This window comes from Oryctolagus cuniculus, chromosome 5 (assembly GCF_964237555.1).
Source record: "Oryctolagus cuniculus chromosome 5, mOryCun1.1, whole genome shotgun sequence".
Lineage (NCBI taxonomy): Eukaryota > Metazoa > Chordata > Mammalia > Lagomorpha > Leporidae > Oryctolagus > Oryctolagus cuniculus.
This window is the reverse complement of record NC_091436.1, coordinates 55008425-55032614: the sequence shown is the minus strand read 5'-3', so window position 1 is coordinate 55032614 and position 24190 is coordinate 55008425. Positions and strand designations below refer to the sequence as shown.

The window sequence follows — 24190 nt, the reverse complement described above, 5'->3', positions numbered from 1 at the left end:
TACAAACATACCAAGGCACTAAATAGTAATTGCAGAATCTCTGTTTAAATTGCATACTTTTCTGTCACCTGCTTCTTTTCCCTCCTCAGAGAAAATCACTGCTTTGGGGTGATCTTCTCATTTCTCTGTGCCCGCTTATCAGCTCTTTACCGTCAAAAGCAACATGTGGCTTTGTGGGTACTTTTTCACAGTCTCCACTGTGTGCCTGGGTACATGGGAATGCCCGGCCCCAACACTGGGTCATATCCACTGCAACTGTAAAAACCACCCACCACTTTCTTGTTTTACTTTGTAAAATGCAAAGCCCTACATACCATGGTTGAGAATAGCAGTATGCTTTTTTCAAATGAATACAGCATAAAAATCTGTTGATGTTATTTTATTGCATCGTAAATAAGGAACAGGTTAAACATTTCATGCTTTAATAAGTGAGGCACAGCTTAAAAGTTTTAAGCAGCAATATAAAAATACAGTACAGCGCATAAATAAATAATGTCCTTTCAGATTTCTAGTCAGGTTTTGAAACCCTTGCTGTTAATTATAATTTCACTGGAATAGGAGGCACAAAGTACATACACTAACATTGGGTAAACCCACAAATCATATTATATAGGATTCAATTAGGAATTAAAAGAATCAAATTAATCACACTTGTGTTAAGTAAATAAGACTAGAGCAGACACCTGTTTCCAGGTCATGCCGGGAATACAGAAGGCTTCTCTGCAGTCACAGACATGACAAAAGCACCTTGCATTTCAGATTAATTTTAGCACAACATTTTGGCTTCTTATGAGAGATTCAAAACATATGTATGCACCTATGTATTTGACTAGATCTTGATGAAAGAGGCCGTAGAAGCCTTGGAGTAATGCACCATCAGAAATATCATAGGGTAGACAGTGTCTTAAATTTGAATATTCAAGTATTTATGTTCTGTAAAGGTACATGATACCTTCTGAATGTTTCCCATAATTGCTTATATTATCAGAAACAGGCTTATTTTAAAAGGAAATGCTGACTTTCTAAAATTAACTTTAACATATTTTAGTGTCCTCTTCTGATTTTTTTTTTTTTGTGTGTGTATGTATGTATGTACGATAGTTTCATTTTTGAACTTAGCAGGATGTTTTGGATGAAATCTCACATATTGAGCTCACAGATAATCATAGAAGACTTTGGGTCCCTGACTAGAAATTGAAGAGGGCCTCTACATGTTCTTTACCCTTGCTGCTCACTTTTTCAGGGTGAAATGTGTTGGTCTGAAACCTCAAACCTGTATCTTGGAAAATCAAAATTAGTCACATTTATTTTCAGCCTACCTCCATACATATTCTGGGAGGTGGAATGGAGTTGGGGAATGCCTCTTCAAGAAGATTTAGGTTAGCTCGGTGGAAATCCCTAGGGAGGCTCACATGGGAGCCACTAGGAATCCTGAGAAGGAGGAATGGACGTACTCAGAGGAGTACAGCCCATTGGACTCAGCGTTAGGCAGCTGCAGCCACACCTGGTCATTTTCTGTGAGATCCAGGATGGCGCTCCCTGAAGCCTGATCCAGGTAGCCCTTAGCATATTCATCATAGGTGTACATTACAGGCGTGCCATTCTTATACAGGCCTACCCAAACATGAGTCCCTTTCACATGCACATGGTAAGAGAAATAGTATGTTCCTGGTATCCTACAGGTGAAGATTCCAGTTCTTGGATCATAATGCTGTTGCTTGTTATACAAAATCTTATCAAATGGAATGGGAGTACCTACCGCTGGGTAAGCTTTGGAGAGAATAACAGTAAAAGCAGACACAGGCATTCCTGTTACTCCCTGGTTGGCACTAACAAGAGGCATCCCGGAAAGACTGGGCCTTTGGCCTGCCTTTGTAAAGTCATCGGGCATGACTGCTTGTCCTGGTGGGCCTGGGGGCCCAGGAGGCCCTGGGAGACCTGGCTCCCCTGTGTGGCCTTTTGGACCAGGAGGCCCTGGTGGCCCAGTGGGTCCATTGAGGCCTTTAGTTGCTATTCCAGCTGGGCCAGGAGGACCTGGATTTCCCGGATCCCCTTTAGCTCCAGGGATTCCTGGAATGCCCGGTGGCCCAACGGGGCCTCTGGTACCTGGTATTCCAGGGGCACCTCTGGGACCAGCCTCACCATCGTGTCCAGGTACTCCCTTGGCTCCTACTGGGCCCACAGGGCCTGGGAGACCAGGAGATCCTCTAACTCCAGCGTCACCTTTTGGACCTGGTAACCCTGGGTTTCCCTTAGGACCATTGAGACCAGGTTCTCCTGGGTACCCTGGTTTTCCATCTAACCCAGGCGGACCCCTTGCTCCTCTAGCCCCAGGGTTTCCTGCAGGCCCAACTGGCCCGATCTCACCTTTAGGGCCTGGGAGACCATGGTTGCCTGGGATACCTTTGGGCCCCTGGGGTCCCATGTTTCCAGGGGGTCCAGTCAGACCTGGCTCCCCGGGATGGCCTGCTGGCCCCTGTTCCCCTTTGGCACCTGGAGCTCCAGGAAGACCAGTAGGTCCCATTTGTCCTTTCAGGCCTGGCAAGCCTGGTTTCCCAAAGCCAGGAGCCCCAGGGGCTCCAGCAATTCCTGGAGCCCCAGGATGGCCTTTGGTTCCTGGAATCCCTGGTTCACCTGGAGCTCCAACAGCTCCTGGCTTCCCAATACCTTCTGGTCCTTGTTCCCCAGGAGGCCCTTGAGGACCTGGTGGGCCACTTGGTCCCCTCTCTCCTGGAGAACCACGATCACCTTTGATGCCCGGCTGCCCTGGAAACCCATTCTCACCTCTTTTCCCCACTCCAGGAGGGCCAGGTGGTCCCATGGGACCCTGAGGGCCTGGAAGGCCCCTCTCACCTGGGCGGCCAGGAGCACCATATCCTGTTTCCCCTTTCTGTCCACTCACACCAGGGGCTCCTGGTGCACCCTTTTCTCCAGGAAAGCCGCGGGGGCCTGGGGCTCCTGTAAGTCCCTGTTGTCCAGGTTTTCCTGGCACAGAAATGCCAGCTGGTCCTGGGATTCCAGGTGGCCCTGGTGGGCCCCTGGGTCCTGGTAGACCAGCTGGCCCAATGTCTCCTTTCGGTCCACTTGGTCCTCTCTCCCCTTGTTTTCCTGGGAGTCCTGGCAAACCTGGCTTCCCAGTGGCTGATAGTCCTGGAGGTCCTGGCAACCCTGGCTCTCCTTGCAGTCCCGGGGTTCCATAGCCTGGTTTTCCTGGTGGTCCAGAAGGACCTGGGTGCCCTCGGGGTCCAGCAGGGCCTGGCGGTCCAGGAATACCTTGTTCTCCTCTCACTGGTATACCTAAAAGATAGTCAATACGCCACCCAGAGAGAGCAAAAGTTAGTAACATTACAGATTATTGGAAGATTGTTGCCTCTCATTGTAAGCACATCAGTCTTAGATCATTTTAGATGAGTAGTTTATATTGTTCTAAAAACACTGCTAGAAAAGGTGGTTTCACAAAACCATGGCTGCCGTAATACTCTCATCATGTCCTAATGATCCATGAAAAGAAGCTTAGATGAAAGAATGCCTTCAGAATAAGAGTGCGGTGAGGTAAATGTTTCACATTTTGGGGGGAAGATGATCTACCTAGAAAGGTAAGGGGAAAAAGGGCATTTGACAGAAAAGAAAGAAAAAGACAGGTGAGAATAACTGAGGTAGTCTTTTAGGAACTCTTAACAGTTTTCCCTACAAAAGCTATTCTAAAAAATGTAAATGAGAAGTGGAATTAATTCTTTGTTTTCCATGGACCTGTGCACACAGTTTAAAGTTGATTTTATTTCTAACCTTTCCCTATTGACTTAAAGTGGACTCAAAGAATTAGAGAATTGAATGTAATATGTGAGGTACATAAAATAATATTATAGTACTCATGTAAGTGCAAATAAATACTTTGCTTTATTTAACTTAAGTACTTCTCCTGAAATACTAAGCTAAAACTCAGAAAACATCCAGCAACTATGATACGAAGAGTGTTGTTGGACCACAGTTGTGGCAAAGCACAGGCTGTGTCCTTGTAGGATCTGCAAGTGAGCACATGCTAAGAGGGTGCTGACAGTTCAGGGACTGTTTCAGTCATTCTGAAAGGCAGGAAGTAACAAGCATTGAAGGCATCAGGATACACCATTATGAAAGTATTACCCTATCAGTCTTTTGGCAATAATCATCATAAACCTCTACATATGATATTCTTTATTTCTCAGAGAAATTCTCAAATAGTTAACAGAGATGATAAAATCACATAATTTTTAATATCTACTTGCAGAATTTCTAACAAAAATCACAATTTTCTGAAACCTAGAATACCTGCTTGTACTATTTAGAGTTTTTACTGTTGGAAATGGTTCATAGTAGAACAGATTTAATAGTTGTCACGATAATTAACAGTTTGTTCAAAACTCTGAAAATGACTTTTATCTCTGACTTTTGAACTCAATTTTTAAGATTAAAAAGATGAATTAATAAGTACACTTAAAATCTAAGTCTAATGGTTTAAAAAAATCCAAATTAAGACTAAAAATAAATCAGTATTAAATGCATATTAATGAGTTGTAAGTTGCTTTTGAGTACATTTTTAGGGTATAGTCCCCTTGAATTATTCATTCTTGATACCCAGGTGAATTAAAATAAAAAATCTCTTCTGTTAATAGACTGGCAAGTAAGAAGTAGTCAACAACAGTAGTGCTAGTATTTTTTTAGCTATAGATGCTCCTGAGAGTTACTGGGTATGTAAAATAAAGAGCAAATTGGTAACATTGGTATTCTGAACTAAGTAAGTAATTATTTTAGATTTAAGTGTCCCTTTTTGTACAAAGAGAGTTATATTCAATTTGTAAACATCTAAGCATAGGAAGAATCTTCAAAAAGTTCATAGAAAATGCATATTATGGAAAAATTGTGCATAGATTTCAAAAAATTCTCTGTGCCTAAGTAAATTTACCTTTTAATTCTACTTTTCCATAAGTTTGTTGAAGTTCCTTCCCTCCTATAGAGTTTTTCCCCTGGATTTTTCAGAAAATGACATCAGGAAAAAGACTTACAGAAAACTAATACCTCATTGGTTGACTTCAGTGTGCATACTTTGTGTGTATAAATGACCATAGATACATTGCAAGTAGAATAGATGAAGAAAAATGGGGAGTTCTTAATGGTTTAGAATCAAGTAACATGGCTTTAAAATACAGTCTATGTTAGATTGAAATTTGCTTCAGAATCTGATTATAAAAATTGTATCCATAGTAAAAACAATTGTGTTATCCTGATAAGAAAACTGTTTTACCATTAAAATGACGAGGAAAAACAAATCTTATTGAAAATGATTGCATTGGGCACCATTTGAGGCTAGAACTCTAGGGACACAGAGTGGTCTTTGTCACTTGGAATGTTATCCTAATGTATCCTCAGTCTCTCAGGGTAAGAAAGAATTTGACCTCTGTTGAATGAGGGGGTGGGTGGGTGGAGGGGACAGTTCCTGTTTGTAGCTTGCCATCTGAAAAAAATTCATTCTGTTAAGGTTAGGGCTGCACTGTTCTCAAGTAAAAATGCCTGCCTGCTATTAAGCTTTTGAATTGCTCACAAACTGAAATAGTGGCTGTTTATTTCAGAATGTGGCACCTGGGTCTTCCCATCATCTGAGGAATCCCTTGCAGCATAAGTTGGCATGTTTTGCCCTGTGTTGAACAGATATGCCTAGGAATATAATTAGAACTCTGAATTTCTGTTACCAACTTAATTTTTACTTCTATAAACTGTGAACTTTTGTGTTCATTATAGTGCATGAATGCCTCCAGTGGATGATAATGTATATGAGTTTCTACCTTGTGTTATCAAAGTGAGACTAAGATGGATTTAGCAGTTAAATTGTACTTCTGAATGTTTCATTGGTTAACAAGGTATTTTCTTTAGTCTTCCTGCAAAAATATCCAGGATGATGCAATACATTAAGGTGGAAAGATAGAAACATTTTTAACTTTTAAAGTACTGTGTGTTTTATTTTTCATTCAAAACTGTTTATTACAGTCTTGGTAAGGAATAAGTCTGAATTTATGATCCTAGAGAGTAGTGAATCCACTGTTGTTTCTCATTACATTTGTTGCTTTAAGCAGGTTTCTTTTATTATTTCTTTCTTAGCTTTTATCTTTCCTCATTTATATTTTGAGTCATTCAGGAATATTCATTGTGCACCTGTACTTTTATTTTTAAATATTAACCTGCTTTTCATGAAATATTTTAAATTTCATATTCTTAAGATAGTCTAATAAGAAAAGACAGTCTAATAAATTTCATTTCCTTGAAATGGTTACTCTCAAAAATATATTATTTAAAGTTTATTACAAGTAGCTTTAGTTTTATTTATAGGATAAAATATGTAACCAAAGTGAAAAATATTATGGAACAGAGATTTGAAACCTGCAGTTTTTGAGTTGGAGTTTTAGAGGCAGTTTGTTTAAGATGCCAGTGAGTGGAATTAATGAGTATGAGACCTAGCGGTTGCCCTTGTCTGAGAATCTCTTCATACTTTACATGTGTTATCTCAATACTCTTCCCAGCAACCCAGAAAGCTGGACAGGTGAGGAATAGATCAAGAAAAAAGTTAAAGCTGTCTAAGACTATACAAATAGAGTGGCAGTAGTAGAAGTAGCACTGAAAACAATAGATTAGTAGCATCACTTAAAGCACTTTTAGGTAATGAATTCATGTAACTTTCATAACAGCTCTTTGAGATAGTTGCTACTTGCTTTACAAATGAGAAAACTGAAGCACATAGAGGATAAATAACTTAACCATGGTCACAACCAATGGTTAAGTCTGTGCATTTAACTACTACACTTTATAAGAATGTATAAGAAATTGTGGAAATTGCTACTTAATTTGCCTGCTAAATTTATTTGATGGGGAGAGGAACATCAGATTTTATTTAATAAGACCCAGTTATGTGTTTATCTGTGGACTAGTTGAATGAATTTTAAAAGTAAATGCTTAAGTATTTAGATAGATAAATCATTACTCTCTTTGTACAATTGAAACTTATTTTTAATTTAAAAATGTTTAACAATTAATTTCTATTGGGTTAGTATTTCTAGATTTTGGGTAGTTATTTCCACAAAAACATTATTTGAGGTTAAAAACCCCTCCATATGTCCTCTGTATTCTTCAGGTCTATTCTTTCTGCTGCACTTACTGTACAAAGAATATTAATGTTCTTGAATAGACCTACTTTTCCACAAATCATTCTGTTGTAATAATTTAAGCTAAGTCAGAAATTTGAAAGCAATTTAACACTAAACAGAGTTACAACTAATTACCAGTGAAAAATATACAGTTCATTTTACCTTTACTCTTTATGGCATAGGGAATGAAGAACTGTGTCTTGGTGTTGGGTTGTGGGCCTTTTATGCCTGTTGGGGTTTGGTACCGCTCAGCGTAGAACACTCCATGAACCAAATTGAAAGACACTAGCAGCAGAAGGGCTGCTTGTGGCAACATTTTCTCAGATGGATTCTGAAAAATAGAAAACAATAATTTCATAAAGATTTGTTATTAACATTTATTTTGCTAATGATGCACAGATGAATGCTTTATATAATTACATACTTTGGGACCTGTCCATAATAGCCTTATTTAAATATATATTCATAAACTAATGAAATAATTTTTAGTTATGCAAATATATATCTTAGTTGTTTCAGGAATCTGTTTAGAAATAACCAAGTAAAAAGTGATTTTTTTTTAAAAAAACAAGGAACAATTTTTAGATGCCTAGATGAAATAATTGAGAATCTTTAACATAGCCTGACATGTCTAGTAGGTTCAAAATACACTGAAATTTCAAGTAGAGCAGGCTTGTATTACATGGTTGTGTTAGGATTCTCTAGTATAGGTTAATAGAAATAAAACTTTATGAGTGCATTTTAGTACAAAAATTTTTTTTGAAATCATAAGAAAAAACACTAAATAGTTAACTCATTGAAGCTTGTTTCCAAGCAAGCTAACATGGAAGTCCACTAGTAAGCATCAGTTCATGGACTTACCTGGGTTCTGGGAGTTCCTGGAGAAGTTATCTTCGGAGCTTTCTGATTTTCCTCTGCCCAGGTGAGCAGTGCAGAAGGTGCCCTCTCCAGAATTGCCCTGTGGTATTTATACTGTTTTGCCCTTACTACATGAGGTTACTGAGTTTAAGCTCCTCCTCTCAGAGGTGGTAAGCACTAATTATGGTGGAAAGTTCTATTGGGCAAGCATACAAGATCAGGTTGGGCTGTCATTTTCCTTGTTTTCTTATTGAAAAATAAACTCTTTGTCTTGAATATATATTAATAGTTTTAGCCATGTACCATCTTTTTGTGATTTTATTTTAGAAGTTATTATTCCAGTGTTGGTTCATAATGGGATGATAATACCTACTTTTTATTTTTGAAAAGCACATTCTTGGGTTATTTGGTTGAAAATAATTGGCAGTATGTAAAAATAGAAGAAGAATTCTTTGGAAGAGAGGTGTGAATTTAAACTGTCATCTCAGTTCTTCAGAATTATTACATAAAGCCATCAGTGTGTCCATTCCTGTTCTTAAATTTTTATGAAAAAAGGTTATTCTATTTTTTACTTATTTTTTGGCTTAAGAGAAAGTTAGTGGTAAAAAAATGTAGGTATGCTGTGTTGCATTTCAGGATTTTAGTATAAGTCCTCAAAGTTAATAAAACAAATTTAAAGTGATAGTATACACACACATACACAAAATTTTTGCATATTAAATATTTCTTAATTTCCAAACAGAGACAAAGCATCTGTGAATTTGATGGCAGAGTTAACAGTATGATTACCCTGACATATTTAGAAACTTATTCACAATACTATACTGTGTTCATAAATGACATTAGATTTTCTTGCCTAAATTCAGATTTTACTTTAGAGTATCAGCAGAGTTTGCAAAAACCCATACCTTGGTAATCTCATGTCTATTCATATATAAAGTTGCTTTATTCAGAAGATAGAAAGTTCTTCAGTCTTTGCTTTTAATTTTTTAAAGGTTTGACTTATCTTACAAATTCCTTCAGGGGTTTTGATGCATCCCAATTAGAAACAGTTTCCCAAAAGGTGGAAGGAAGTAAATGTTATCATTGTGAATTTCAGTAGTGAGTACACCTTTTAACAATATTAGGAGACTCTTTAAATGCGTTTTCAGGATCCTAAAAATCTAATGAAGACAGGGAATTGTTGGCCCAAATTTTGTATCTTATTTAATTTGATTATTTTGGATTTAAATCAGATTGTCTATACAGGTGACCTAGATGAGAATTCCATTTAAGGGTATAAATACGTCAATTTTTTGGTATCTATTTGAGAATAAATGTGTATTCAGGACTGACCGATATGGGAATAAGGTTTAACCAGTAGGTGAAATACAAGTCTGTCTTTTTTCATTACCGCTCCCCTCAGGCAATTTTCTGTGTAGGTTATTTTAAACAAAATATTGTAGAAATGGATGACTACCTCAGTGCTCTCTTTCTCCCCTCACTTTTATTATTTCTTTATTTTAAAAATATTTTTAAAGATTTATTTATCTATTTATTTGAAAGAGTTACACGCAGAGAGGAGAGGCAGAGAGAGAGAGAGAGAGAGCGAGGTCTTCCATCTGCGAGTTCACTCCCCAGTTGGCCGCAACGGCCGGAGCTGCGCCAGTTCAAAGCCAGGAGCCGGGAGCTTCTTCTGGGTCTTCCACCTGGGTGCAAGGGCCCAAGGACGTGGGCCATCTTCTACTGCTTTCCCAGGCCATAGCAGAGAGCTGGATCAAAAGTGGAAAAGCTGGGACTTGAACTGGTGACCGTATGGGATGCTGGCACTGCAGGCAGCTTTACCTTGTGTGCCACAGTGCCAGTCCCAATTTAAAAAATATTTACATATTTACTTGAAAGACCAAGCAACAAGAAAGAAGAAGAGGCAGAGAAAGATATCTTCCATCCCCTGGTTTACTCCCGATGTGGCCCTAGGAGCCAGGTCTGGGCCAACCCAAACCCAAAACCAGGTACTCCATCCTGGTCTCTCACATGGGTGGCAGGGACCCAAGTTCTTGGGTTATTCTTCACTGCCTTCCCAGGTACACTAGCAGGAAACTGGATAGGAAGCAGAGTACCCCGGACTTGAACCCCCTGTCAACTCTCACTTTTAAACCTTTTGTTGATTACCGTATTTAAAAAAATCAACATTGTCTTATATGTCTCAATATAATAATCATATCTATGGCTTTTATATTAGTTCAGAGTAACAAGTATAAAATTTATATTGTGGAATTTCATAATTTCGAAATTATACATGAATATGGCTTTTGTAATTATAATATGTACTCTATATGAGACAGCAAAAGGTAGATTTATTTTATTTATTTGAAAGGCAGAGTTATAGAGAGAGAAGGAAAGACAGAGAGAGGTCTTCCGTCCACTGGTTCGCTTCCCAAATGGCCACAACATCTAGGTCTGAGCCAGGCCAAAGCCAGGAGCCAGGAGCTTCATCCAGATCTCCAACATGGGTTGGGCCATCTTCCAGTGCTTTCTTAGGCACATTAGCAGAGAGCTGGATCGGAAGTGAAGCAACCAGAATGAACTGATGACCCTATAGGATGCCAGCATTGTAGCTGGCACCTGAACCCGCTATGCCCCAGAGACAACAAAAGATAAATGAGATAAAAACAGTTGTCTTTCATTTGCTTACAGTTCATTTAGACAAAGATTTTAAAAGAGTAGGTGTGGTGAGCATTGTAAATGCTTATAATTGCTAGGCTCAAGAATTTGTCTTGAAAGGAATTATTAGAAATACACACTTTAGTATTTTTTGTGTATATATGGTTACATACATACACACATGTATAATTGAGACAATGAAAAGTTTGAACAAGGTGGCTTCCAAGCTCTCCCCAGCTTTAAAATTAGATTGTGCTTGTGTCTGAGGTACTCTGCTATTCTCCTTCATCAGAGCAGTGGAGTTGCTCCCTGCAGCACTTAATAGAGAACACACATGAAAAAGTCCATACCAGGTAGTTGGGTGCCTTCTTTTTGGGATATGTCAATATATATGGGTGTTTGTCATTCTGTATTTGCCTTTAGCTTTGGAAAATGTGGATAAGGCTTGGACATTCAACCTGTTTTGTAAATAGGGTATTTACTTCATCACAAGGAATCTGACTACTGTTTGCTTTGTTAGTCACATAAGAAATACTGTCTTGTGCAAAACAGATTGTAGAATCAGAATATTTGCTAGCCACACCCCACCCCATTGTGTATTTAAAACTATTTTTATTCTGTGTGTTTATTTGTAGCTGTTTGAAGTGACTGTCTGTGGCTTTAGGAAGGAAACCCATTCCACTTAGCTCTGTGCTTCGAACTGAGTAACCTGAGTGATTTTTCTAAAAGTAACAAGTATGAATGATATTCCTTGCACATCTAGCAGTTAGGTGCTGTTTAGCTGGCTTATTCATTTGCACATCCCTGTGCCATCCATTAATTCATCAAATAGTTCCAGAGTACCTCTTACGTGTCAGGCATTAAGGTAAATGCTAGGTGAATAATGTACATTTCTTGCCATTAAAGTACTTAGAAACTAGTTCTCAATCACATTTCCCCTCTCTCACAATCAGAGGGATGTGATTCAGTCATCCAGGTTTGTTAAGATGGTGATGGTTGAGAGACTGTATTTTGAGAAACTTCAAGGTGATTGTGATGAACTCCCAAAGTTGGAATGTTTAACCTGATGGCAGTGTTCTATTAGCAGCTTGTAAATATTAGTTACATAATTTTCTGCTGCATTCGTGGGGGTTTTCTTGTTGCTGCTCACAGGGTTTTTTTAAACTTTATTTTGGAATCTATGTAGAAGTAGGGTGAACTATTATTTATACCTATCATCCACTCTATTCCTGTCATCTGCTTAAACTAATCTCAAGCCATTTTCACACACTCCTCCTTCTATTTCTTCCCCTACCAAGTTTTGAAGCAAATCCCATATATTATATAGATTTACCTGTAAGTATTTCTATATATTTCTCCTGAAGATAAGGAGTCTTTTTTTCTTCAAAGTGATATATTCAGCTTATCTAAAATTATTAACCATTGTTAATATTATCAGATGTTCACATTTCCCATGATCTATTTTGTATGTGATATATCCATATATAGACATATAGACACACCTGTATATGTTACTTAAATACATACATAATTGTATACTTTATTGATTAGTTTATTTGTTCAAATTGGATTCAGGGAGTGCTATTGATTGATACATCCCTGTTCATCTGTGTTTCTTATCCATCTCTCTTTTTACCTCATGCAGTTTATAACTGTTAAAAGACTAAGCTGTCTGTCCTGTGTGATTTCGTACAATCTGGATTTTATTGTCACTATCTTGCTCCTGTGCTGAATGGCAGTTAGATCTAAGTTCTGATTTCACTCAAATTTGAAAGAAAAATATGCTCATGCATACACACACATACATAGAGAATGGGTTTTTGGTGGGAATACTTTATAGAGGTTGGTGTTATATATTTCTATCAAGAGTTCCTTCAATGCTTGTTGTCTTTCTGATGTTACTAGAGGTTAACTACTTAATAGATTATAAAATAGTGATATTCAGATTTTATCATTTCTCCTATGTTAGTTATTTCTTTATAAAAAACACTCATTTGTCAACTGTTTCGTTATTCTGAGATACAGTTTATATAGAAAAAAGGATAAACATCTTTCCAAGTGTTTAAAATAATAAACTTCCTTCCTAGAAACATCCTTCAGAGATGGCCCAGTGAGGGTGAGTGTGTGTATGTGAGAGAGAGAGAGAGAGAGAGAGAGAGAGAAAGAGAGAGCATTATAAACCCATGGATTCACTTGTATTTTATTCTTACTGTAGCTCAATTTTTTTTCTCCATCCTTGGCCAATGAGAGCCTTTTCTGGTTAACTCCTGAGTCCTTCTGACATGATCCCAGGAATCTTATGTTTTCTTTCCTTCCAGTATTTTGTATTTTTCCTGGCCCACTATCTGTAATATGTCATCTCTTTGGTCTTGGTTATTTTTTGTTTTTGACTGTGAGAAATACTGGTAGATGTGAGATACAACAATCTAGGTTTATGGATATCTGGGTTCCAGAGATGTGCCTTGCTCCTGGCTTGGTTATTGTTTCTAGGCTTTTCCAATGGACAGAGCTAAGAAATTTATATGTTTGATATTAATTAAAAATAAAAGATACCATACTTCTTACTGATACATGCAGTTTACACTTAGGACAGTAGAGTATTTACTTAAGGACTTCAGACTTGTATCTATAACTCCTTATTTTAGTGCTGAAATTCCCAATAATTGTGACAGTAATGTAATATAATTACTCATTTGCTTTATTCCATAATACACTTTTTTTTTTTTGACAGGCAGAATTAGGCAGTGAGAGAGAGAGAGAGAGAGAGAAAGAGAAAGGTCTTCTTTTTTCCATTGGTTCACCCCCCCAAATGGCCGCTATGGCCAGTGCGCTGCGCCGATCCAAACCCAGGAGCCAGATGCTTCCTCCTGGTCTCCTGTGCAGGTGCAGGGCCCAAGCACTTGGGCCATCTTCCACTGCCTTCCCAGGCCACAGCAGAGAGCTAGACTGGAAGAGGAGCAACTGGTACAGAATCCAGCACTCCAACCGGGACTAGAACCTGGAGTGCCGGCGCCACAGGCGGAGAATTAGCCAAGTGAGCTGCGGCGCCGGCCCCATAATACACTTTCTAAGGATGAAAGTACCAACATTCACACCAGAATATTGAAAACAATGAAACTATTAAATTGATATTTTTGCACATTTTTTTCTATAAGAACTGTGCAATCAGATCACCATGCTTTTAAAGCCATTTAAAATGGCCCATTTCAGTGTCATAATTGCTACCCATTCAATTCACTGTTATTTTTTCTTTTCTTTAGTGTTTAGGAATGCTGTTTCAAAATTTAATTTTGTTTTATACTTTATAAAAATATTTACATTTCCTGTGATAGTATGATAAATGCTTAACACTCAACTTAGGGTTAGGGGAGATGTATGTGCTGATTTATTACAAGATACAAGTATTACCACAGTGATCAATTCAGGGTTTAAACATAAAGCAGCTGGCTCACAGAACATCTCAGTATTTTCCAAGAGCCAATACAAGCCAGTCCAGCGTACATTGCATATTTTCCAGCTCACAGTTACAAAATAAGCACTAGTCTGAGAAATCTAGCTTCTATTACAAACTATCTACCCTGTTTTACTTCCTTCTGTATATAAATGTTTAAAAAAATGTTTTACTTTATCCCTGTGTTCTCTATATATAGAGTCACACACATGCGTGTGCACACAGACATATGTTTTCATTCATTTCCCCTCCCAATTTCTTAGATATAAGGCATGATAATACATGTACTTTATTTTGCCTCTTTTTTATGTAACACTTTATCTTGGATATCATTTCATAACTTTATAAAGATGGTCTGCATTCCTTTCAACAGCTTCATATTACTTCACTATATGGATGCACCATAGTTTTTTCAACCATTGTCCAGTTGATGGTCATCTGTTTTTATTTCCTGTCTTTTGCTAATGCAGAAAACTGTGTGTGTATATATTTTTGCACGAATATCTTTGGGAGAAATTCTTGGCGTTGGGATTGGGATCCGAAGGTCTTAGGCATGCTGTTTTTTAAGATAGTAAATTCCCCTCCTTAGGTGTGTCATTTTGCATTAACTCAGGCAGTTTGCTTCCCTACAGCCTTATAGATGGGAAATATTGTTTTGATGTTTTTGTCCATATTAGAGGTAAAAATTGCAATCCTAGTCCAGTTGTAATTTTCATTTCTAGTAAAGATTTGGTTGAGCATTTTTCCAAGGGTTAATTGAGTTAATTCTGTATCACTAGCCCACTTTTCCTACAAGTGTTCCATAGGTTAGTAAGATAAATCTTTGTTCTGTGATATAGGTTGCACATTTCTCCCAGTTTGTCATTTGCCTTTTTAGTTTGCTTGTCACTTTTCTTTAACATGCAGAATTTTCTTTCCAGGTACATAAGTTTTCTATTCAGAATATTACTGTTCTTTTAAAAACTCAGAGCTGTAAGGGACTATAAAAATCATCTGGATCAATAATTTTATTTATCAGATGAGCAAAGTAGTTTCTCCATTATGCATGTTGTCTTCCCTAATGTTTAATTAAGTTAAATTTTGGGGTGAGGAGGCCTTGGCAAGATAGCCCACTGAAAGAAAATACCAAGGACTAAGTTAATATGTCCATCCGGTTACTCAGCAGCATCCTGATTTTCTTGTTTCTCTCATTCTTTTCACCTTTTACAGTGGAAATGGGAAGAGTGCCCACAAGTTCAAGTAGGGCACCTTGAGACCCACAGCTTCTACCGCCACCTTGCTGTACCTCATTCCTCTTAAAAAAACATTTAAAAGAACATTTGTAGGTGCAGTTACAGAGCCCAGAAACTAAAAATGGTCTGTTTGTATAATAGTCTAATGTGGTTTAGTGGTTAGATACCTGCTGAGGGCTTGGAAATAGAAATTCAAGCATAAAAACAGGTGTTTATGAAAATCCCTGAAACTTCAGGTCAGGTCAAGGAAAACTGAGAGTCATTTAAAAAGTTTGAACAAGGGTTTTATATTCTATTTTCTTTAACCATAAATTGCTACATTACTTAAAGAGCTCGTAGTTGTGTGCCTGGAACTTAATGACATCACCTTCTTTCCATAGTAACCTGGCCTAGTTAAAAATATAGACTCTTGGTCCCTTGACCTAAGATCCTTAGAGATGTTGACCAACCAGTAGATTCTGGGCTATTCAGGTATATGCTTACTCTGCGTACAAGTTTGTCTTCCAGATGTAGTATCTAAACTGGAAGAAGAAATTAGATAGTTACCATATTAATTACAGAAATCACAAGGTAACCTTTTTTATTTGAATCTTTATGCTGCTTTGTTTATCATGCTTCAGAACAACTCTATAATCACTACTATAAGGTATAAGGTAGCTGTAGGTTGCATGAGTACTTGCAGAGCACCTGAATACAAGAATTGAATGGCAGCAGAGGCTACCCAGAAATCTACTCTTGAGAGTGATGCTTAGGCAGCTAGCTATTTAACTTACTAAGAATATTAACAGTTAAAATACATCCTGTAGATTTTATTTTTTAAGATATTTGTAGACCTACAATATTTAGTGCCCAAATATGTGCTGCTTTTTTTTTTTTAAAGATTTATTTTATTTATTTTAAAGGCAGAGAGAGAGAGATCGATCTTCCAGCTGCTAGTTTTCTCCCCAGGTGGCCACTGTGGCCAGGGCTGGGCCAGGCCAAAGCCAAGAGCCAGGAGCTTCTTCCAGGTCTCCTGCGAGGGTAGCAGGGGCCCAAGGACTTGGGTCATCTTCTGCTGTTTTTCCCAGGCCTAACTTTCTTCCACGTTTTAAAGACAATTACTATTTAGAGAGAAATAAAAAATAAAATAGAGACGTAATGGTTATGAATAGTGGTTTGCTTTTATCCCCCAATAACCTTTTTTTAAACTTAATTCATTTATTTGGGAGAAAGAGTGAGTGAGCTCTCCAACTCCTGGTGTCTACTGACTCACTCCTTAAATGCTCACATTTGGATCTGGGTCTGGGTGGAAACCAGAAGCTAGAGTACAACCCAAATCTTGCACATGGGTGGCTGAAACCCAATTAATTGAGCCATCTCTACCCTCTCCCAACTTCTGGGAGAAGGATGGAATCAGTTGGAACTTGAACCCAGGTACTCCTTTGTGGGAGTCGGGCATCTTAACTGCTGGACTTAATGCCTGTTCCCCAAGTCACCTTAGTCATTCTAGCTATTATCTTTATTTATTTATGAGAAAGAGTAACTTTTGCCACTTCTAATACCAATAAGGCTTTTTGCTTTCTCTTTTTTTCTTTTTTACTTACCTTTTTTTTTTTTTTTTTTTTTTTTTTTTTGGTAAAATAAGATCTAGATAAACTGGTAGAACAGTGCCTGGGAATGCTTAATTGATACAAATGATGACAAAGATCATGCTGATGTTAAGCACTAAATATTTTTGACATTGTACTTGAATGCCTTATGGTCCCAAACTTGAATGGAAGAAGAGCAGCCAGGACATGAACTGGCGCCCATAGGAATGCCATCATTCAGGCGGATGCTTAGCTTACTTCCCCACAGCACCGGCCCCACCACACTTGAATGACAAGTGTTTACCACACTTTTTTTGACCTTCTGCTGTGTGCCATTCACTAGGTGGAATGCTGAAAACACGGAAATCATCTGCCTCCCACTATTGATGATCATAGTGTCAGGGAGAAGGCAGACTCCAAACACAACCTCTTACAGCCTTCGCTCTGGCTGATTTAGTGTCTACGTGAATCTGCATTTCAAATGATGAAATGGTGGCTTCTGATCACATTTTACTTACTGTCCTGAACATAACCTAGATTCTGTCAGTGTTTATCATTGAAAATCCTTTCCCCATAGGTAATGCCTGGTGCAAAGTGTAGCATAAATATTGCTGAAGAAAAGAACTCAGAGCTTTAGGAAACTAGATTTCAATATTTATGGAGTGTGGGTGGTTTGCCTTACACTTGTGGGTGCCTAGGGGTGGGGTATTTTGCACAATACTGGTTTGAATCTAAGTCTTTTCAGTGTGTTGTACCTTAAAATAACACTGAATTATTATAGAGGTCCCTGTCTCAACAACTGTTCCCTAAAGCAGTTTTCACAAAATAAATACCTGGCTGCCGTTTATGACTTTGTGCCTTAAATTGTTCTATTGGATGACAAATTAGAATTTCAGAGTTAGATTTTTCCAAAGAAAATGTATTAGTCTGCTTTCTGCTATTATAATAAAGTAGCTAAAGCTGAGTACTTAATAAAGAAAAGCAGCTTATTTAAACTCACAGTTTTGGAGGCTGGAAATCCAGGATCAGATAGCCCCATCAGTTCAGACTCTGAGGAGGGCCTCATGATGGATAACAACCCTGTGGCAGAATCATGTTCATAAGGACTCATGCGGTGAGACAGAAAGCCACAGAGACTGAGGGCCCAGGATTAATCTTTATAATTCACTTTAATGTGCACTAACTAGTTCTCTCAGAGAACTATATCCATCTCTTAAAAAAAATGATTTCTATATCTATGTGAAAGAGTTACAGAGAGAGAGAGAAAGAGAGAGAGCACTTCCATCTGTTGGTTTACTCCCCCCAAATGGCTGCTGGGCCAGGGCTGGGCCAGGCTGAAGCCAAGGACCAGGAACTTCTTCCTGTCCTCCCAATTGGGTGCAGCGGCTTAAGCACTTGGGGTATCTTCCTCTCCTTTCTCAGGCCATCAGCAGAGAGCTGGGTCAGAATTGGAGCAGCTGGGACATGAACCGGCACCCATATGGGATGCCAACACTGGATGCTGGCACTGCAGGTTGGTGGCTTTACCTGCTACACCACAGCATCAGACCCCATTCATCTTTTTTGAGGCATCAGACCCCATTCATCTTTTTTGAGGCAGCACCAACTAATAACCTAACCACCTGCCGCTAGGATCCTCCATTTGTGTGTGTGTGAATGGTAAGAATACCTAATTAGCAAATTTTAAGTATACAGTACCTGCAGTGTTAATAACAGTAGTCACCATGCTGTACATTAGATACTAGATCTCTTGAACTTACTCATTCTGCATAACTGAAACTTTGTGTTCTCTGTGGAACATCTGTCTTTTCTTCACTTTCCAGTCTCAGGTAGTAGCATTCTGTTCTCTCCTTCTGTGAGTTCAGCTTCTTTAGATAATACATATAGTGATGCCTGGCTTTGCAGTGGGAGGAGGATGTCCTGAGAATTGTGTTGTTAAGCAAGTTTGTCATGGTACAGACAGCATAGGGTGTACTTACTCAAACCTACGTAGTGTAGCTCAGTCACCTGATGTGGCCTCTTGATACAATCAAGAAACATACCAAACATGGGATGTATAAGGATGCCGCAGCACCAGCAGGGCTTCCTGTTCTACAGTCAACTTTTTCTTTCATAAATAGAATTAGTACACTGCAAAATCATGATAAAAGTTATAGTGGATACACAAACCAGTAATATAAAGCTTTACTATTATCATCAGTTATAAGCTATAATAATTGTACTTGCTCTACTTTTATATGACTTCCAGCACAGTAGGTTTATTTACACCAGCATCATCACAAATGAGAATAATGCATTGCTATATGACATTTCAGTGGCTACAGTGTCACTAAATGACGTGCATTTTTTAACTACATTATAATCTTAGGGCTTACTGTTGTATATGAGGTCCATTGGTCCATCATTGACCTAAATGTTGTTCCATGGCACATGATTGTATAAGTGAGATCACGCACATTCTGTGTGTGACTTATTTCACTTAGCATATTATGGCAACTGATAGAATATCCTCCTTTTTAAAGCCTGAATAATAATTCCTTGCATATACAGATGCTGTTCATCTTAAAATGGTGTCAAATTCTGATAAATCCATCATAAATTAAAAGTATTTTAAGGTCAAAGATTCATTTAATCCACATAAGCTACCCTTGTAGCTTAGCAATACAGTACAGTGTAGAGCATCTTTTGTTTACCATTTCTGATTGTGTGGCTGGATGGGAGCTGCAGCTGCTGCTGTTGCTAGCATTGCAAGAGAGTTTTATATAGCATTTCACTAGCCCAGGAAGAAATCAAAATTCAAAATACACTTTTTATCCAGTGCGTGTTACTTTTGTACCATTGTAAAGTCAAAAAAAAAATCCTAAGTCAGGGACCATATTTATATTAATTTTTATTGCTTTTGTTTCATTAATTTGCTATATATTTGGTTATTTCAGATATACTTTTAGGACACTGAACATTTTATAAGTCAGCCTAGGAAACAAATCATTCCTTCAACAAAATTAACTCTTGTAATAATCCAATCAAGAAATGTTATTACTAAATGTCATTAATTGCAATGTAGCTGAATTTGTAGCATTGGATTCAGTGTGTTTTCATTATTAGATTTTAACCTACAGAAATTAACAAGATATTTGTAACCCTTTGTAAAAGTGCAGGTGTATATGGAATGTCTTAAGTCTTTTTATGATTTGAGAGAAACCTTACAGGGATGAGGAGCTTTTTATTATGATTTTTCACACTTGTTGCCTAATAAATATAGTCATTTGTAATCTCATAGTAAGGATCTCTGGAGCTCATTTACTAGTGATATTGGTCATTCTGCATCTAGATATTTGGATTTCCTGAGCTTCAGTATAATTTGGATCCTTTTAATAACAAAAGGCTATGAAGAGGCTGCAGTTGTGGCCCAGTGTTAAGCTGCAGCTTGCAATGCCAGCATCCTGTATCAGAGTGCAGGTTTCACTCCTGCTGTTCCTTTCTGATTCAGCTTCCTGCAATGCTCCTGAAAGGGTAGCAGATGGTGGACCAAGTGCTTGGGGTCCTTCCACCCACATGCAAGAGCCAGATGGAGTTCCTGGCTCCTGGCTTTGGCCTGGCCCAACCCTGGCTGTTGTGGCCATTTGGGGAGTGAACCAGTGGATGGACTCTCTGTCTCTCTGTCTCTCTTTCTCTTCTCCCCCTCTCCCTGTACCACACTGCCTTTCAAATAAACAGCCTTTAAAAAAGTTATGAAAATGTATATATTGTTACAGTATTAAATGGAAACATAAAGAGAAGACCAACTTCTGTTCACACACAATGAGCTACTAAATATGCTTATTGAATTTGTTTTCCAGGTTTTATATATTACTTTAAATATATGACTCTAAGTTTAGAGCTCAAATATTGGGTGTATTTAGATTAACCTTGATTTCCAATAACCTAGTAAATGGACTCTTAGAGTTTATTTGTGATCCACACCAGACTTTGGGATGACTGCTTCTTAGATTCATGCCAGTAAGGTGACTGGGTGTGATAGCAGGAAGTAAACCAGGAGGGTTGAGCCCATGCTGTTTGTCCCTGGTGACTCTGAGCTAGTTCACCATATCCCAGCCACAAATATGCATGATAGTAGAATGAGACCTCTGTTTTAATGGGACTTTTTCAAACAAGCCATCTTAGACTGATGACATTGATTCTCCTTGGTACAACTGTTTTTGACAGTTATTAGATTTGTTTTAAAGTATGCTGTTTGCCAGCAGAGGAGAAGAATTCTGAGGGAAAAGGATTCAGCCAATGTGTGATGTTGCAATATTTTCAGGAAGGATGAACACACTAACCGTGTGTTTGATTCTCATATCAGATTGATGTGCAAGAGATGGAATGCCTTTTAAATCTAATACATGAGCAAAGTGACAGGATATAAAAGCACTCCTTGGGTTCTGTCTTGAAGCATTACGTAGTTTTATTAAAAGATTTATTTGTTATTTATTTGAAAGGCAAAATTAAAGGAGAGGAGGAAAGATGGAGAAAGAGAGGGAGAAAGGGATCATCCATCCACAAGAGAGAGAGAGAGAGAAAGAGAAAGAGATCATCCATCCACTAGTTCTCTCCCCCAAATGGTTGCAAAAGCTGGAGCTGGGCCAGGCTGAAGCCAGGAGCCTAGAGCTTCATCAAGGTCTCCCATGTGGGAGCAGGGGCCCAAGCACTTGCATCATCTTCCACTGTTTTCCCAGGCACATTAACAGGGAGCTAGATCAGAATTGGAACACCCAGGACATGAACTGACACCCATATGGAATGCTAGCGACACAAGTACAGGCTTAACCTATAGACTATGCCACAGTGCTAGCTCCAAGCATTATATAGTTTGAAAGATTCTTTAAAGTCTTCATCTCACTCAGCAGGGTGTTGTGTTACAGGCAATAGTTGATTACTGTTTCAGTGTTTCCAAGAGAATTTGCTTAGAAAGATGAATAAGATTAACTGAACAGGCAGCAAAATATTTGACTTACTATAACATCATCAGATCTGAGTTCAATAACTCTTCACATTGAAATTCTAAAAAAATTAATAACAATAAATTTATGATGAAAAAGAAATACTATTTCAAAATGCAAATTTTCTTGTTCTTTAATATCTTTCATTAAGGAGACTGGTTACATCATTGCTTCAAGACAAATCCATGGACAACACATTCATTTAAGAAATTAAAATGGATCCTATGCAACTTTTTATCAGAAATCTTATTGTCAAGTTACTATTCTTGAGACTATTTTTTCTTTCACTCTTACCTAATATTTGCTTGTCTTTTTAATATTTCAGAGCTTTCTTTACTGTATTTCCAGTGACCTAAAAATCAAATTTCTATCTTCCACCCAGTAAAGTATGAAAATTATTTGTGATTTCTTGAATTGTAGATAATTTTTAGCAGTTCATTCCTTTAGTTAGAATGCAGTTTCATTTTTAACAGAATAGTGTGATGAGCTGGGAATTATATTTGTAAAATAATCAGATGGGATTTTTGGTGCCTTCTCAACTTGTTTTAACATTCTATGTGATGATATTTAAGAGTAATGAATACCTAATTTGAGTTTTGTCTTTGGTAATTATTTTAATTTGCCCTGCAGTCTAGCTTTTTCACAGATCACAGCACCAAACAAGTCTTCATTTTCTTACATCTGGAGAGCAGCACAGAAGTACAAGGATGAAAAGATGTACTGTTTCATGTATAAAAGATTATAAATACAAACTGCTGTAGAAAGTTCAAGCTAATATGAACTTGCAAAAATTTAAATGCATATACCTCCTACCCAAGAATTCCCTCTGTAGGAATTCATCTTAAGGTATAATCACACCTGCACAAAATGTATAACATATATTACATATATATACACATATATAAATATGCACAGTAAGATTATTCAGTACACCATTGTTTGTAATAGCAGAGAAAAGTCCTCAATTATTCATTAATAAGGACTAGCTGCATTTTTGTACATCTGTGCAATGAAACAAACAGTCGTTGAAAAGATGGAGGGAGGCACCTTGTTACGGACTATGGAAGGATTTCCAGGACACATTTAATGCCCCAAAAAAGTTATATAAAATAGAATTTGTAGCATATAGCACTTATATAAAATATGCATATCTTATTAATGTACATGTATCAGACTATCTCATATACTTGTTTAAGGATAGACAGGAAACTAGTGAGAATGGTTGCCCTTTTGTGAGTAGAATAGGATGAGTTGGGTACAAAAATGGAGAGATACTTTTTGTATGGCAGTATTTACCTTTGTATAATCTATTTCAAAAACGTATATTTCAAAATCCTAGTAAATAGCTAAAAACCAAAGAAGAAAAGAATGTAGCATTTGTTTCCATTGCAATTTACCATACACACATACCTTCCAAAGACTGTCTACTTTTTAGAGCATGTGAATAGTGTTAAACAGCTGTAATTCCAAAAACTTTTTGCTAGTACTAATTAACTTTGCATTGTTTTAGGAGCACCATTGTGAATATTGATTTTCATTGTACTCTCAAAATGTGCAATATTACTTATTAAAATTATTAATATAACAGCTTATTATTTGTATTTTTTAGTACATCAATTTTTGGATAGGAAAAAATACTTAAAAACTGTATGGTTTATATAACAAAATCATTAATAACAAATGATTTTTTGAGAAAGTTTTTGTTTTTCTCAATAGCAAGAAAATAATTGAACAAAACACTATTTAATATTTAGGTATACTTAAGTGTGATTTTTTTTAACAACATTTTGAGTGGTTTACTTTACAGGTAGTCATTTCTATAAGTAAATCAAGATGAAAGCATAACAGAAAATATTTTCAATAGACACATATTATGCTATATTAATTAAGTTATACATTATTCTAAGGAAATAATCTTTTATTTTTGTCACTAGAACAATAAATATTTAAGTGATGGGGATTGACTATTCTTTTCAGATTTACCTGGACATTTGGATTTTTAGCTTGTTTCATGTTTCTGCTACTTTTTTTTCTTTATTATAAGACAGGTACATATTTCATGTATAAACACAGGTGGACAGTAAGTCAACAAAATTCTCAAAATATTTTGCCTGGCAGGGGGTTTTAGAGTAATTATACATTTGGTTCAGAATTTGAAGATGATATTTTTAGCAAATTCAACACAATTTAGTCAGTAACTTCCAAAATTTAAAATTAAGAACTTTTCATAATTAATGGCTTCAGTTTTCCTCACTGCAAAATTTCAGAACATTATGAGCCATTTCTA

At 37.3% G+C, this 24190-nt stretch overlaps 2 protein-coding genes across 3 annotated transcripts in view; one reads left to right on the top strand and one right to left on the bottom strand.

Moving 5' to 3' along the window:
- Positions 1-24190, top strand: part of NT5DC1 (5'-nucleotidase domain containing 1) — a 143583-nt gene that overhangs the window by 19985 nt on the left and 99408 nt on the right. The gene's annotated exons all lie outside the window — the stretch shown is intronic.
- Positions 365-24190, bottom strand: part of COL10A1 (collagen type X alpha 1 chain) — a 41793-nt gene continuing 17967 nt past the window's right edge. The window contains exons 1-3 of one of the 2 annotated variants that reach the window (XM_070073685.1): positions 8031-8147; positions 7332-7500; positions 365-3297 (exon numbers count right to left, since the gene is read on the bottom strand). In XM_070073685.1, coding sequence (XP_069929786.1) covers positions 1409-3297; positions 7332-7485 — 2043 coding nt within the window. In that variant the 5' untranslated portion in view covers positions 7486-7500; positions 8031-8147 and the 3' untranslated portion in view covers positions 365-1408. Of the gene's footprint in view, positions 3298-7331; positions 7501-8030; positions 8148-24190 lie in introns of those variants that run through there. The other variant, XM_051854386.2, reaches the window with a different exon arrangement.